The 17,027-nt window shown below is 35.2% G+C and overlaps 1 protein-coding gene across 19 annotated transcripts in view; it reads left to right on the forward strand.

Moving 5' to 3' along the window:
- Window positions 1-17,027, forward strand: part of Atad2b (ATPase family AAA domain containing 2B) — a 168,161-nt gene that overhangs the window by 103,506 nt on the left and 47,628 nt on the right. For all 19 annotated transcript variants that reach the window (XR_015453239.1, XR_015453238.1, XM_087216627.1 and 16 more), the window contains 2 exons: window positions 197-332; window positions 11,213-11,399. Coding sequence is in view for 17 of the 19 variants with exons in the window: in XM_087216627.1 (XP_087072753.1) it covers window positions 197-332; window positions 11,213-11,399 (323 nt within the window). In the remaining 2 variants the exon portion in view is untranslated. The remainder of the gene's footprint in view (window positions 1-196; window positions 333-11,212; window positions 11,400-17,027) is intronic.

Below are 17,027 nucleotides of genomic sequence, written 5' to 3' on the forward strand. Positions count from 1 at the left end.
TAAATGGATTGTAATACTGAAGGAATTTTATTAATTCCATTTATAAATTATTCAAAATGTTAATTTGTCAATTTGTGCAATCTATATTATTTGATGGATAACTTATTTGTAATATCACTTGATTTTTAACCCAAGTTTTCTTAAGTTTTATAGAGTACTGATATTAAATCACTTGTGCTTTTTTATTTTTGAACAGATATAGAAACTCTAATTGTAGATGATAGTGAAGATGAGAATGCTTTATCAATTTTTGAGACTAGTTGTCACTCAGGATCACCAAAGAAACAGTCATCAGCTGCTGCTATCCATAAATCCTACCTTCATTTTACAATGTGAGTCATTTATTTTGAATTTCTTTCAATTTAAAATTATTTTTGAAAGTTTATATTTAGAATGATAATATGTTTTTTACTTGTGGCTTAACTTTGGGGGTCTGTATTTTTCTGTTCAGACATAGTTCTGGAAAACATTTTCTATATATGTTACGCGATGATAATTAGTTTGCTGATCAATGATTTAGATTGTTTTTCCCAAGTAGGAGAATCTTATCTACTAGTTTTCTTCTTCTTGTTTTTTGATGATTGTGTTTTTTCTTTTCTTTTTTAAATTTCTTTTGTTAGGGCACAGATTAACCTTTGGGAATCAACCTGTGGGCCCCAAGTTTATTGGTTTTTATTTGAACTAAAATGAACAGAAATGAAATATTTATTTACCATGATCTAGAATACTTTAACTTGTGATAGGTTACAAGTGATTTAGGGATTCTAAAGTTACTGAAGAGATTTTGAATGAAAAGTTCCTCAGTAATTAAAAGCTTTTGCTTCTCTAAAACCTCATCAGTTTACACTTTTGTAATTTGAACTTTATGGTTTTTCTATTTACTTTTGCCTTTTCATTATCTGTGTTAAAGCAGCTTTTCTTGTTCACCATTATGGGTAAATAAATACTTTTAGTGCAACTGTTATTTTAAATTAAGAGAACATACAGTTTTCAGATTCTAACAGCATCATTACTTGTATTTACATAATTAGCACTATAGTTGAAGGACCATAAAGCTCCGGTCAGGTAGATCTAACAGTGTTTCTGTTAGAAGAGGCCACATGGTGTGTACTTCTAAGTCTTTTCTTTAGAGGTGTTTTGAACAAATTCAAGTCTTCACCCTGAGTCAGTGTTTGCCTTATGTAGATTTTGGTGAAGTGTTGTTTTGATTACTTGCATTAATAATCCTTTGTTTTTCCTTTTTTAAAGTGAACCCAAATTACTTTCATCTGATGCTTTCTTTTTCTTTTCATCTGTTGTTTTCTTGATGTGATAACAGCAAGCAAGTTTCTTCTTTTCCAAGTCCTTTCCTTTTTGTTCTCAGGGATGTTTTCTTACACTCTTTCTTCCATTTTACAGATGTTTTATTAATAGCTATGGGAAAATTAGATACCATGGCCATTACTTTGCTAGTGCGTGTCATGTGTGAGAGAGAGAGTGCTGTTTTGACAGTTTTAGTTGTTTGGTTTTGAATTATGTGGTAACAGGAGCTATCCATCAAGACTTATGTCTCAAATGTATAAGATAGCTCTGTTGTCAATAAAGAAATACATAAATAGATCTTGGTATTAGAAAGCTTTGTTTCCAGTTTTGTATTGAGTTTTTACTAAGAACATACTCTCCCACTGATGTATGCCATTGGGATGGCTCATTTGCTTAGTTGAGCTTTTCTGAAAGGATTGCTTTAGTTCCTTTAAGCTTTTCTAGTTTATTGGTTTCACTTTGATTTAATAGTAAGAGAGCTATAATCTAGACCAAGCTTTTCTCTTTTTAGATGTCTCAGTATTTGTTAATTTATCTGTAGTCACCTATTCTTCCATTTTTGTTTACTGTATGCTGGGTGCTGTAATAGGTATTGAAACCGCAAACATGAAAAGATAGAGTGTGGTTCTTACTCTGGAGAAGTTCTTGTGTTAGGGTTGGCAGTGGTTGTGATGTGGCTGCAGTTCTGTGAAAGCAGTACTAGTGCTGTTGGGTGTCCAGGGAAGCTTCCCAGAGATGCCGTGACACTGCGTTGTGAGGCGATGAAAGTTAGTGTCACAGTGCTGACTAGATCTACGGACGTGATACACAGCACTTGGAATACTGTCATGTATTTTATAGACAAGGAAACTGAAACACAGAAGAGATAACTGTGCAGGATCATGCTGCTAGCAATTTGTGCAACCAACTTTTCTGCTGTTTCCTGGGGTTTTTTTTTTCCAGATTAATTTTTGAACTTAATAAAAGCCTTTTAATAAGTGCTGCACATGGAGGTGATTTGTTTTGGTTTTCTTTTCTATAAATAACACGAATTAGCATGAAAGATCAATTCAGAAAAAGATAACAGGCAAGAAGAAAGCCTAACATTGGCAGTGGTCACTAAATATACTAGTCTGGGGTATTGCTAGTGGTTTTGGGGAATAATTTCAAAAAATGTGGCAGCTTTTTTTTTTAATTTTAAGATTTAAGATAAGTAGGACCCAAGGTAGTTAAGGTCTCCCAATCTGATACAGAAGAAGCCTTATGATGGAAAATAAGTTTTCTTTCTTTCTTTATGTACCATTAGCAGCAGAGCTTTCTGAGGTTTTAAAAATGAAAATAGCTTTGTTTTTTCTGATTAGAAAGATGATATACTGTGTAGAAAATTCAACTAATAAAGAAGAGCATAAAGAAGAAAGTAAAAATTAAAGCCCCAGCACCTGAAGGTAATATTTGTTAACGTTTTGGTGACCACACTTCCATGTTCTCTTTAGGCATAGAAGTAGACTTACACATTGTTTTATACAGATTATGTAACCCTGTAAGTTGTTAATGTCATGTATTTTTTAATCCATTATACTGGGAGTACTTTATGTTAGTGTATGTTTAAGAGCGTTCTTTAAGATAGATATATAGTATGTAATTTCTTAAATGATACAAAACTTAGAGAATTTATAAAATTTGAGGGTTTTAGTTGACTTCTTTTATAAACAGTGCTGTAATAAGCATCTTTTTAAGTATATATCTTTACATCATTATCTGATTCAGAGCTGAAGGTAAATTTTAAGAAGTGTGATTGTTGTGTTAAAACTTTGATACAGATTAGAATAGTACTTTTAGTACGGCTATACTAATTTACATTTTTGCCACTAACATATAAGGGGCTAGCTTCTTAGTACCCTGTGAATTTTGAGGAGCTCCTCCTCCTCCTCCCCTCCTCTTGCCCTCCCTCCTTCTTCCCTCTCTCACTTCTTCCCTCCTCCTCCCTCGCCCCTGTCCCTCCCTCTCTTTTTCCTCTCACTTTGCTTCCCCCTCTCTGTCTGCTCCTCCTCTTTTCTTTAAGAGTGTGTGGTGCTGGGTGTTGAACCTAGTGCCTCATACATGGCAGGTAAACACTCTACCACTGAGCTACATCCCCGGTTCTGTTTGTGTTTCAAACCTTTATCAACATATAGTTGAAAAAATATTTTCTTGTTTTTAATCATTTATTTGTTCTTTTACATATTCATTTGCTCATTCAAATATTTTTTCAAAATTGTCCATTCTGTGCTAGAAATTATCCTAGATACTTTGCTATGTCAGTAAAGAAAATGGATAAGATGCCAGCCCTCACTGAAGTTAGATTTTTAGCCAAAGGAGGCCTGCAATAAAATAATAAATGGAATAGGTAGACAAAAATATTAGAAAGTAAGTCCTACGAAAAAATGGTAAGAGGTCAGTGAGTCTTTTTGGTGGAGTGAGTTAATGTACAGTTTTGAACAGATATTAATTGCCACCCTCTCAATAATAAAGGGTATTAAAGTTAATTTTTAATTACTCTAACAGATAAAAAGATATTTGTCATTGTTTTTATATTTTCTTATTTTCTTTTATCTCTGTGTAAATGACTGCCAGATCATTCTCAAGCCTACATTATTCTTTGAGCTTCCGACCCTGTTCAGTTGCAGGTCTGTCCCTTGCTGTACTACACATCATTCTGTCTGAAGCTGGACTATGTCTCTGCTTTGCTTCCTGAGAGTCTTGAGACCTACATTCCATTCTCTTGTCCTAGCAAGAGTTTAACATCACCCTCACTTTTTTCTTCATTTTCCTTCCTATATCTCATTAATGATGAAGTCTTGTTGATTTTTCCTATTAAATAAGCCTCACTTTTGCCTGTTCTTTCCTTCTTTGATACTCTTATTGTTTAGATTATCATTAACATCTCATGCCTGTGAGCAGTTGTCCCTTAGTGTCTCTGGGGATTGATTCCAGGACCCGCCTGGAATCCTAAAATCAGTGGGTAATCAAGTCTCATATAAAATGGTGTATGAACCCCAGTAACAATGAGTGAAATTGAAAATGTAATAAAAAATTTACCAACAAAGAAAAGCCCAGGTCCTAATGGGTTCACTGCTGAATTCTACAAGACGTTTAAAGAAGAACTATCGCCATTACTCTTTAAACTCATCAAGGAAATTGAAAGGGAAGCAGGGCTTCCAAATTCATTCCTGGAAGCAAGTGTTACTTTGATTCCAAAACCAGGGAAAGACCCAACCCAAAAAGAGAACTGCAGACCAATCTCCCTAATGAACATAGATGCAAAAATCTTCAACAAGATACTGGCAAACAGAATAGAGAGGGTCATCAAGAAGATCATACACCCTGACCAAGTTGGATTTATCCCAGGGATGCAAGGATGGTTCAACATCTGTAAATCAATAAATTTAACACACTATATTAACAGAGTCAAGGACAAAAACCATATGATCATCTCAATAGATGCAGAAAAGGCATTTGACCAAATCCAGCACCCATTTATTATAAAAACGCTACAAAAAATTGGAATAGAAGGTCTTTATCTCAACCTGATTAATGCTATCTATGAAAAACCAACAGCCAACATCATACTAAATGGTCAAAAACTTAAAACTTTCACACTAAAATCAGGAACAAGACAAGGATGCCCACTATCACCACTCCTGTTCAATATTGTTCTGGAAACATTAGCCATAGCAATTAGACAAGAGAAAGAAATAAAAGGAATAAAGATAGGAAAGGAAGAAGTGAAACTGTCATTATTTGCTGATGATATGATACTTTACATAGAAGACCCAAAAAACTCAGTCAGAAGCCTTCTAGACCTAATTGACAGATTCAGTAGAGTAGCTGGATATAAGGGCAACACTCAAAAAACAATAGCCTTCTTATACGCAAATAACAGACCCATTGAGAGAGAAATTCGGGAAATAATTCCTTTTACAGTAGCATCTAAAAAAATGAAATATCTAAGAATCAACCTAACAAAGGAAGCAAAAGACCTCTATACTGAAAACTACAGCACTCTAAAGAAGGAGATTGAAGAGGATATAAGAAAATGGAAAGATATCCCTTGTTCCTGGGTAGGAAGAATCAATATAGTGAAAATGGCCATACTTCCAAAACTACTATATAGATTTAATGCAATACCAATTGAAATTCCAACAATATACTTCACAGAACTAGAGAAAACAGTCCAAAAATTCATTTGGAAGCAGAAGAAACCTAGAATAGCAAAAGCAATTCTGGGCAACAGAGACATGGCTGGGGGCATCACAATCCCCAACTTGAAACTACTACAAAACTACTGTGATAAAAACAGCATGGTACTGGCAAAGAAACAGACCTGAGGATCAGTGGAATAGATTAGAAGATGCAGAAACAACTCCAGACATACTCAGCCAGCTCATCTGTGACAAAGGAGCCAATTGCCCTCATTGGAGAAAAGATAGCCTGTTCAATAAATGGTGTTGGAAAAACTGAATTTCAAACTGCAAGAGATTAAAACTATACCCATACCTATCACCGCACTAAACTAAGATCGAAGTGGATTAAAGAGCTAAATATCAAGACAGAAACAGTAAGCTTGCTGGAAGATAAGTTAGGTAAAACTCTCGATGACATTGGCATAGGAAAAGACTTTATGAATAAAACTTCACGGGTGCTAACACAAAGAACCAACCACTGGGATCTCATCTTATTAAAAAGCTTCTGCACTGCAAGAGAAACTGCCAACAGAGCTAAGAGACAACCTACAATATGGGAAGAAATTTTTAGCAGCTGTACCTCAGACAAAGGGCTACTATCTAGAATATATAAAGAACTGAAGAAAATCAGACCCCCAAATTCAAAGACCCAATTCAAAAATGGGCATCCGAAATGAACAGACATTTCTCAGACAAAGAAGTAAAAGCAGCAAATAAATACATGAAAAAATGTTCAACATCACTGATCATCCAAGAAATGCAGATGAAAACAACACTGAGATTCCACCTCACCCCACAAAGAATGGCTGCTATCAAGAAATCAACCAATAACAAATGCTGGTGGGGGGATGGGGAAAAGGAACTCTTCTCCATTGTTGGTGGGAGTGCAGACTGGTGCAACCACTATGGAAATCAGTGTGGAGATACCGCAAAGATCTAGGACTAAAGGTCCCATTTGACCCAGCTATTTCTTTTTTTGGTACCAGGTGTTGAACTCGGGACCTCATGCTTGCAATTCAGGCAGCAGAGCCACTGAGCTAAATCCCTGACCCTTGACCCAGCTATTTCCCTGCTGTGTATCTTCCCCAAAGAATTAAAAGAGTCATACCACAGCGCTATATGTGCACCTATGTTTATAGCGGCACAGTTTGTAATAGCTAAGGTTTGGAAACAGCCCAAGTGCCCATCAACTGGAAACTGGATAAAGAAGATGTGGGTTTTTTAAATAAAATGGAGTACTACTCAGCCACCAAAAAGGAGAAACTAGAGTCATTTATAGCTAAATGGATGCATTTTGAGGCCACACTGTTAAGTGAAATAAATAGGACACACGTGTAAATACCGAATAGTTTCTCTAGTGTGAGAAACCAAAAGTGTAAATAAGGATTAAAATGATTAAAATGAACAATTGATAATTTGAAATAGGAAAAGGTCCAAAGGTGGAGGGGTGGCGGGAGGGAAAGGGGAAAGGGAAGAGGGGAAAGGAAAAATTATGAGAAAGAAAAAAAACCGTGGAAACAAACTATGTAAATAGAGAAGGGTGGAAGGGTGAAGGACGCACAGGTAATGGGGAAAAAATAAGAACCAAGATGCATCATGTACAGGTACAAGCACCCAATGATAAATGTAAACGTATTGTATACCTAAAATGTACCAATTAATACATAAATTTAAAAAAATGGTGTATGAAAATCTGTATATTTAAAATCATTTCTAGATAGCTTATACTGCCTAAAATAATGTAAGTAGTATGTAATTAGTTGTTATACTGTATTGGTTGGGGAATAGTGAAGAGAAGAAGTCTGTACATGTTCAATAGAAACACAGCTTTATTTCCCAAACATTTTGGTTGAATCCATGGATATGGAAACCTATGGATGTGGAGGCTGACTGTGCATGATTATGTATTCTTCCACAGTATCCTAGTGTTTCCTGATTGTCTGCAGTGCAGGTTCTAACTTTTAACAACGTAGACTCCCTCTTTTCCCCATTCTCCCCTGTCCTAGCACCTTTACCCCTACATTGCTCCTGTGTGAAAAGGAGCTGGCTGTATGAACCATATAAGTTAGTACAAAGGTCCATGTTCTTTTTAACTTCTGGTACTTTGTACATCCTTTTCTTTCTTGGAATTACCCCTTCTGCTTGTACTCTTTTTGGGTTTCTGCTTTGATAATGCTTCCAAGAAACCACTTCTCTAATTGGGATTTCCTGTAATACCTCGTACTTAAACAATTCCACTTGTTAATCACAGTGAATTATAATTTGCATATTTCTGTTTTCAGTAAATACTGTTGTTATAAACTGTGCTAGCAGTAGAATTGTAGAATACCTAGGGCCAAGATATTGAGCATAGTAGGCATTCTACAGTTGTTAAATGATTAAGCATTTTTAAGATGTTGTCTTTTTCTGTTTTCCTTTTGAACATCTCTTCCTGTCCTTTGCCCCTAGAGAGGTAGGTTTTTGTGTTTATTTGTTGTCTTTTTTTTTTTTGTACTGGGAATTGACTCACACTTGCCCAGCAGGTGCTGTGCTGCTGAGCTATATCCCCAGCCCTATTGTTACTACTTTAATCCCCCTTGCACCCCATCCCCCCATGGATCGAACTCAGGACCTTGCGCTTGGAAGGCAGGCACGGCACCACTGAGCTACATCCCCGGCCCTGTTATTTTATTTATTTATTTATTTATTTATTTATTTATTTATTTATTTGGGCACCTGGGATTGAACGCAAAACCACCGAGCTAAATCCCCACCCCCCGGCCCTGTTATTTTATACATTAAGGATCATTGCTATTTATGGCAGTCTTTGTCTCATTTGGTTGCCATATGATTCATACTATGATTTTTTGAGTTACAAAAAGTTTTTAGTTTTTCATGAATTAAAAATATTTGAAGGCGGGCCAGGAATTTAGCTCAGTGGTTCCACCGCCTCCCTTGCAAGCGCAAGGACCCAAGTTCAATCCCCAGTACCAAAAAACAAAACAAACAGACACATAAGTTGAAAAATATATGAGGGCTGCTTGAATGGCTCATGGGTAGAGTCCCATGTGTTAGATTCCCAGTGCTATGAGAAACAGTACGGAACAAAATATTTATGTGGACGTTATATATATATATGAAATTATATATACTATATATGATTATAGTGTATGTGTATATATATATATATCTATATATATATATATATCATTTGTTTTTCTTTATATTTGCATTAGAGTTCATTTTGTTCTTTTGTGCTACTGGGTTTAAAAACCCAGGGCCTCATGCATACTAGGCAAGAGCTCTACTACTGAACTATATCTTCAGCTCTGAAATTCATTTTGTTGATACTGTGAAATGAGGATCTGAATCCTCTGGTTTGTGTTTTTTCTTTTTGGTACCAGGGATTGAACTTGGGACCTTGAGCTTGTGAGGCAGGTGGCAGAACTACTGAGCTAAATCCCAGGCCCTATTTTTTATGCTTGTATAAAATGTTTTCAGTTACTGAATTGTTTCCTGAGCTATTATGTTTCATTGTGTTTTTCTTCAGTGTATCCTTCTATTAATTTTTATTGTGTAATGTGTTTTGGTATAAAGTCGGGTACATCTTAACATTGTGGTTCAGAACCTAGGCTTTGCAACCATGTGGATCTGGATCTGAAAGAGTTTTTTTGTTGAGGCAGGTGGCACTTGGGATCAAACACAAGGCCTTGCCACAGGCTTGGCAAGCGTTCTACCACTGGACTACATCCCCATCCTGTAAATGAAAAATTTGAGTTGTGTCACCCACTTTTACAGTCTCATATCTAACCACTCTAAGCGTGGTTTCCTCATCTGTTTAATACAATGAAAGTATATTTCACGGGATTGTTAAGAAAATCAAGCAAGAAATCTGTATAAAGGCCTTGTATGTAACACCCATTTAAATGCTCTAAACTTTTCCAAAATTTTCTTAATGATCTTATTTGATTATTCTTTCAGATAAAGTTGAAAATATTTTAAATTCCCCATCCTCAAATTCTTCAGGGAATTTTCCTTGAAATTGTTAAATGCATAAAATATATGGTTAGGAGGAATTTCTATCTTTATATATGCAATCTTTGTGTACTGGTTCAATTTCATGCTTTTCTTGCTGAGATACTTGATATTGTTTGTTTACCTTTTGTATTGGTCCTGCGGTTGTAAATAGGATCTTTTTATTTTACATTGATTATTGTTGGTGTTGAGGAAATTTGGGGTGTTGTTTTTTGCCCCCTTCCATTTCTGTCTTCTATCTTGCTTCTTTGTTGGTAGTTTCTGATATCTTTAAGAGATTCCTTTGGATATTTTAGCGCATAATTCTATCCTTTACATGCATCAGCTTTTCCCCTGTTTCTTTCCATTTCATTTTTATTTTGCATTATCTTCATTGCATTGCCTTAGAATTTCCGCACCATCTATAGTGAGTGAACTTTATTATTTCATTTTATTATTTTAAATGCTACTGTAAAATTTTGAAAATACAAATTAAGTTAGATTTAATTTACTTTGCTTTTTTAGTGGATAGCTTTAGATGTCTTATATTAGGATAAGAACAGTTAGTTGGGTTTTTTTGTTTTTGTTTTTTTGTCACAGAAACAAAATTTACGATCTCTGAAAAGGGCCTAATTTTTAAAATTTCTGTTTTAAAACTTGTGATAGTTTTAGTCAGTTTGTCCTGTTTTAACAAAACGCCTTATACTGTGTAATTTATAAACAGTTTATATTTATAGCTGCCAGTTACAGAGGCTGGGATATTAAGATCACAGCACCAGCATGTTTGGTGTCTGGTGACGGCCTGGTCTCTGTTTCCAGGACAGCATTTGAGTACCGTATCCTTGCTCGGAGGAAGGGGCCAAAGGAGCTAGCTGGTTCTTGGGAGCCCTTTAAAAGGAGTTGTCTTCGTGGTGTAATCACCTCTAAAGGCCCTGCCTGTTTATACTATCACATGAATGAGTGAGAATCAACATCGAGGGGCCGGGGATTTAGCTCAGTGGTTCCGCCGCCTGCCTCGCAAGGGCAAGGTCCCGAGTGCCATCCCGGCACCGCCCCCCGCAAAAAAGAATCAACATTGAATTTATGGAGGTCATGTTTAAACCACAGCAGTCAGTCTAAGGGAGGGCAGGGGAATGGGGAAAAAATAAGAACCAAGATACATCCTGTGAAGGTACAAGTTCCCAATGATAAATGTAAATATATTTTATACCGAAAATGTACCAATAAAAGAATTTAAGGAAAAAAATAAAGGAACTAAAATCACACACACACAAAACCCGCAGCCATGAAAAATATATACAACATAAAAACTGCCATTTTAACCATTAAAAAGAAAGTCTTGTATTTGGAACGACCTGTAGATCGATCTACTTGTGTTGGAAAAGTGAGATTGTTAGCATTTGATCGTGAATAATTAATAACTAAAAGACATAGTCTTTTACATTCTCTGAGTTAATATATATGTTATGATAGGATTAATGCTGAGATATTTCTTTCTTTAGAATGGATTTTATACTTTCACATTTTCTTTATTAATGTCAGAAATAGCAGTTTTGAATCACAACTAGTAAAAAAAAATCACTGTACTAAAAAGATAATCAAATTTTATTAATTTGGAGTTCTATCCTTTTAATGTAATATTTTGCCTGCTGTTTTATATTGATCTTCAGGATGTATAGTTTTGAAATCATTATTACGTCTTATGTGTATTACAGGTCACCTTATCATCAGCCAACCTCTTACAGGCCACGATTATTGCTGTCTGGAGAACGAGGCTCAGGCCAAACTTCCCACCTTGCTCCAGCACTTTTGCATACTCTGGAGAGATTCTCTGTGCATAGACTAGATCTCCCAGCACTTTATTCAGTTAGTGCCAAAACACCTGAAGAATCATGTGCACAGGTAGGTCTGTGCCATCTCAGAGCACACTGCTTGTGTCATGGTACTGCATATATGCTGCACAGTGTTTATAGATGAGTGTTTCTGAAGAATGGTAATGTGAATACTAACTTACTGGTTATCATTAACATTCTACTCTTAGTGCAGAGGATCCTTTTGATGTGTAATATTTTCTAAAATATGCTCACTTGTTTTTCTTTTGATATTTCCTTATGGACATTTTAATATTCTATTTCATTAAACATTTAGAAAATGAAATTATTTTTCTTTTTTGCCCTTTTGGTTTTTACTTTCTTGTCAAAGCTGTGGATTCTGAGCTCTTTTAGACTTATGTCTTTACTTAGAGCCTTCTTATAGAAAGGAAAATGATATCGAATTCAAGCATCAGGATTTACTAGTATGGATGGATATTTGTATGAATAGTTTAATGTGTCTGATATTTGATTTTTAACTCTTACGAAACTCCTGTGACTTATAAAGGAAGGTTCTAGCATGGTGGCTATTTATACTTCTTACTGTTTTTATGTATAGCTATTAATATGGTGGAACTAGGAATGAGGGAAATAAGTTTTATAAGCCAAAGGACTGTATCTTAACCATTTCTGTATGTCTGATACAATGTCCAGCTCGTAGCAAGTGCTTATTAGATTTTTTTTTTTTTTTTTGAGATGGTGTTCATTATGTTGCTCAGGCAGGTCTTGAACTCTTAGGCTCAAGTGATCTTCCCACCTCGGCCTCCCTCACAGCCAGGACTACAGGTTTGGCTGAACGCAGCGAGTGCTCATTAGATGTTTGAATAATAATATGTCAAATAAATAAGAGAGACATGTCACTTTGTACTTTACTATTTAGCCTACTTTTCTGGTTTAGGTAACTGGATAAGTAGCAATTAGGGATATCTCACCAACTTTTTTGATTTTCGAAGTTTTATTTTATAAGTAAAATGTTATAATTAATTGAAAACCATTCTCTACCTTGTAGGGAAATATGTATCGTTAAACAGTTCATAGTAGTGTGAACTTAATTTCTCTTTTATACACAGTTTTCTGGGTATGAATGTCCTATTAGTACTTCATTACTTATAAAACTTTGTTTAAAGATTTCTTTGTAAAACCCATGGCCTGTATACCTGTTATTTTATTCCCAGTTTGATGCATTTAACTCATTCTGGCTGTGAATATTTTTCAAGAATGTTATTTATATGGTTGCTCATATTTTTCCTTTTTGGTGAGACAAAATTATTGCAGGCTTACACAAGCAAGAGAATTATTCAGTATCCTTTTTTAAGTCCAAATGATTAGATAGGGAAATATAAATTACCAAAATTGACCCCCAAAAAAGAGAGACTAAATAGACACTCAGTGTGGAATAAGAAATTGAGCAAATGTCATAAAAGCAATAAACCTAAAAAGTTTCACAGTGAGTTATTTTAATATTAAAAAATAAGGTTAATTTGATCCTAGACCACTCCGAAGCATATGAAAGGGGGCAATCTATGAGATTATACTCCTGGCAGTACCAAACCTTTCAGAGAAATACAAAGCTATAGACCAATCTCATTTAGTAATAATAAAATATTACAAGTGGAATCTATATTTGCAAAAGAGTAATATGCCATTATTTTATATATATATATCCTTTTATTGGTACATTTTAGGTGTACAATATAATGACATTCCTCATTGGAGATGTGCACCTATGTCATTATTAATAAGCATGCAAGATTGATTCAGACATTGAGAGATACAAATATTAGAAAAGATGCATTCAAGTTCCAAATATTTGAATATCATATGACTATATTTGGAAAGCTAACAGTGTCAACTAAAAAACAATTTAGGGAAATAAAATTCTCAACGGTGGACACTTCCATCATGTTCTAAAATTGATAGTTTTTGCAAACCTATAGCAAGTTAGAAATACAACAAATGGAAAGATCCCTTTTTTTTTCTTTTGGTACCAGGGATCAAACTCAGGACCTTGTGCTTTCTAGGCAGGCGCCGGAACCACTGAGCTAAATCCCCAGCCCTGGAAAGATCCTTTTTAAAATAGCAGCTAATATTAGCTAGAAATTAATATACAGGACATAAAAAGAAAGGAAAAATTCAATTGAAAGGGATAGTTTAATAAATACAAGGCATATCTTGTTTTTAATTACTTTACTGCACTCCATTTCACAGTATGAATCTAAGTCACATCACATGGAGTAAAATCTTTGCTACTTCTTTTACTAATTGTGCTTGGGGCAAGTACCATAACCTCTTAGAGCCTTAATTTTTCATCTATGAGATCGAGAAAATGACTCTTAACATCAAGTTATTGTATCAAAATAAGCACATCAGATAGGCCTGGCACAAAGTGTTTGACACATGTTAGCTATAATCATGTTTCAGCTACTGTTACTGCTGCTGTTAAGACCAAAATGAGAAATCTGTGAGTTCTTTTCTATATTAATGTATAAATTAAGTGTAATCTCATTTATAATCCTTCCAAAATTTAGGAGGAGAAACCTAAGAAGGGTTCTGTGTTTCTTTTCAGTAATAAAGGTGAGATTAGCAAGGTGAATTCTAGAGAAAAAGTATAGTGAAGGAATCTTAGATTTTTATAGGCATAGATTAAGTGTGATGAAGAATTTATAACCATGTGGGAATAGACAAAGTAATAGAACAGAAGAGGAATTCCACACTGAGACCTCTGTAAAAGTAGGATATGTTGATGATGGCCAGACTGGTGAATAAAATTTCATGTCAGTAGATGGAAGAAATGGGTTTAGTGGGTGGTCTGGAAAATTGTAACAGGGACAATAGAAAAGCAAAACAAAACTAGATTCTTAACCTTCTTCTATACCTCCAAAATAATTCTAGATCATTAGTGGAACTGTAAAACTAATAGGAAAATCCACACGCTGAATATATTTATATTATCTTGTATATATGTGAAAAAGTAATTTCTAACCAATGCACAAAAGTATAAAAAAGATTCAAAAGAATTTGACTACATAAAATTTTAAATTTCATATGACAAAAAGCATTTATTAAATAAAAGCAATAGCTGTACCCTGGTATATTTGAAAAAGATATATTTGTGTTTTTTAAAATTTTATTTTATTGGTACATTTTAGGTATACAATATAATGACATTCATCATTGGAGATATGCACCTTTACATAATCTCTCTTGGTTCTTATTTTTCCCCCTTCCCCTGCCTTCCCTTCAACCCCTCCATTCCTCCCTATTTACAATGACTTTGTTTCTGTGTTTTTATTTCCTCATATTAATTCCATTCCCTTCTTTCCTTTCCCCTACCCCTCCCACTTCCCCTTACTCTTTGCCCCTTTTCTTCCTATTGAAAAAGGTATATTTGTTAGAAGCTTATCAAGAACAAATTTCCTAAAAATAGAAAATAAAATCAGAAGAAAGAATAGCAATTTAATATAAAAACTGGCAGTATAGGAGCATGGCATATATAGAGGGGAAATACAAAAAGGAAAGGTAGCCACTAAAAACTTAAAAAGCTTTCTAGCTTCACTTGCTACTCTTTTGTTGTTTTGGTGGGGAGGGTAGAGAGGCGTCATGTGGTAGAAAAAAACAATAAAAATGGACAGTTTGTCATTTTGATTGTATTCCACTTCCTTTACACTCAGGCATCTCATTTCCTTAGCTTATGCCCAAGAACGTTTTGGTTAGAAGAAGAGCTTATTCTTGAATAAGCACTACCTGGATGTCCAGTCAGTCAGGAACTGAGTGGAGCTGTTGCAGTCTAGATAGCTGAAGCCCAGACTTCCTCTGAATGGTAGTCACAGACCAGATATACTGTCTTGGTTAATCCCTGATTATCTGTATCTTACATGCGTATTTTAAATGATTTTGAATTTATAAATGTAATACTTTTTTCAACAGCTTCTCAAAAATGAATGTTATATAACGAAACCAAAATTTTTCACAATATGTGAAGGTTGGCAAACTTGGTTATAAGAAGGTATAGAAAAAGACCTAGGGAAGAGAAAGCATGACTCAGGTGTTTAAACCCCTGGGGGGTGGGGAGCTCTGGAATGATTTTTTAAAATCCTTCTTTTTTCTATATTCTCATTGTTTTTTCCCTTTTGCCTTACCTCTTTTAGGAGTTAGTCTTCTTAAGGTGAGGAATATCTTTAAATATAAGACTATCTCATAAATGTGGAATATATGGCAAGTTATTCTTGCATGCCTTTTTCTTTCCTTGTCTCTTATGTACTTCATATAAACCATGTTGGCTATAATTTAATAGTGGAAGGTGCTGGGAGTGGTGGTGCACACCTGTAATCTCAGCACTTGGTAGGCTGAGGCAGGGGGATCACTGAGTTTGAGGCCAACCTGGACTACATAGTGAATTCGAGGCCAGCCTGGGCTACATAGTGAGTTCGAGGCTAACCTGAACTATATAGCAAGACCCTGTCTCAAAAAACAAAACAAAACAAAAAAGTGTAACATGAGCACAAAAGGCAATTTTAAAGGCAAGAGGTCTTAAATCACTTTTAAAGGACTATACTTATATGTGTGATATAAGTGAAAAGAGGGAAGAGGATAGTGTTTCATTGTATGTCTGTGCCTTAAAACATACACATGCATAAGTTTGTGACAGAACTTTCTGTTTCCCATTTGAAAGCCTCAGCTCTTGATCAGTATTTTTGGGGTGAAAAATGTTAGAGGAATAAGTATTCACTGTAAATTTTTTTGCATTGTTTCCTAAGATTTCATGTGCATTAGAATCACTTAGCTAGAGGTCCCTATTGAAATTTCTGATTCCCTGGCTCTTCATCCAAAGGTTCTGATTCACTGAATTTGGGAGGGACCCTAGAAATCTGTACTCTAAACATACATCCCTGTACTTTAACGTACTGTAGGTCTTAAGTAGATCACACTTTGAGGTACAGTAGTTTAGCTGGTCATTGAACACTAGTTGATCTTACTGTTGAAACAAATACCAGAATTTGTAACATGGCTATGGGATGTGTGTGGGGGGTACAGATTTTACTAAGCATTTCATAGTATTCCATGGTGACTGGAAGAATCTTGGGATAGCCTAGACTATTTATGGTTATGCCTTTAAGTTCGCAAGTGATAATTATTAAGCCCTACAACAAGGCAGGATATGTTTGTGTCTGTAGTAAAAGTCTTAGCAGTATTAACACTCTTGGAAAAGCGGCAACTAAGATTTTCCTTTTCTGACTTCCTCAAATCTGTTTTCTCCAAAATAGTATTATTATTATTATTTTTTGTTTTTGTTTTTCTTGAGGCAGGGTCTCCGTGTGTAGTACAGGTTGGCCCTGAACTCACTATGTAGCCCAGGCTGGCCTTGGCAATCCTCCTGCCTCAGCCTCCCAGGTGCTGGGATTACAGGTGTGCGCCACCATGCCTGGCTCCAAAATATTATTTCTACTGTTGATTTAGAAAGAAGAGACTGGGCCGGGGATTTAGCTCAGTGGTTTTGCTGCCTGCTGTGGAAGTGCAAGGACCCGAGTTCAATCCCTGGTACCAAGAAAAAAAAAAAGAAAGTCTGATGAGTGTGTTGTATTTTATCTTTTTCATTAATAGAGAGCTGTGCTTGAATTAATAATTTATAATTTTTTTGTGTGGCTTGTCAAAAGTTTTG

This window comes from Heterocephalus glaber, unplaced genomic scaffold, assembly GCF_053883595.1.
Source record: "Heterocephalus glaber isolate CG9 unplaced genomic scaffold, H.glaber_assembly_v1.0 deba00001457, whole genome shotgun sequence".
In the NCBI taxonomy this organism is placed as follows: Eukaryota; Metazoa; Chordata; class Mammalia; order Rodentia; family Bathyergidae; genus Heterocephalus; species Heterocephalus glaber.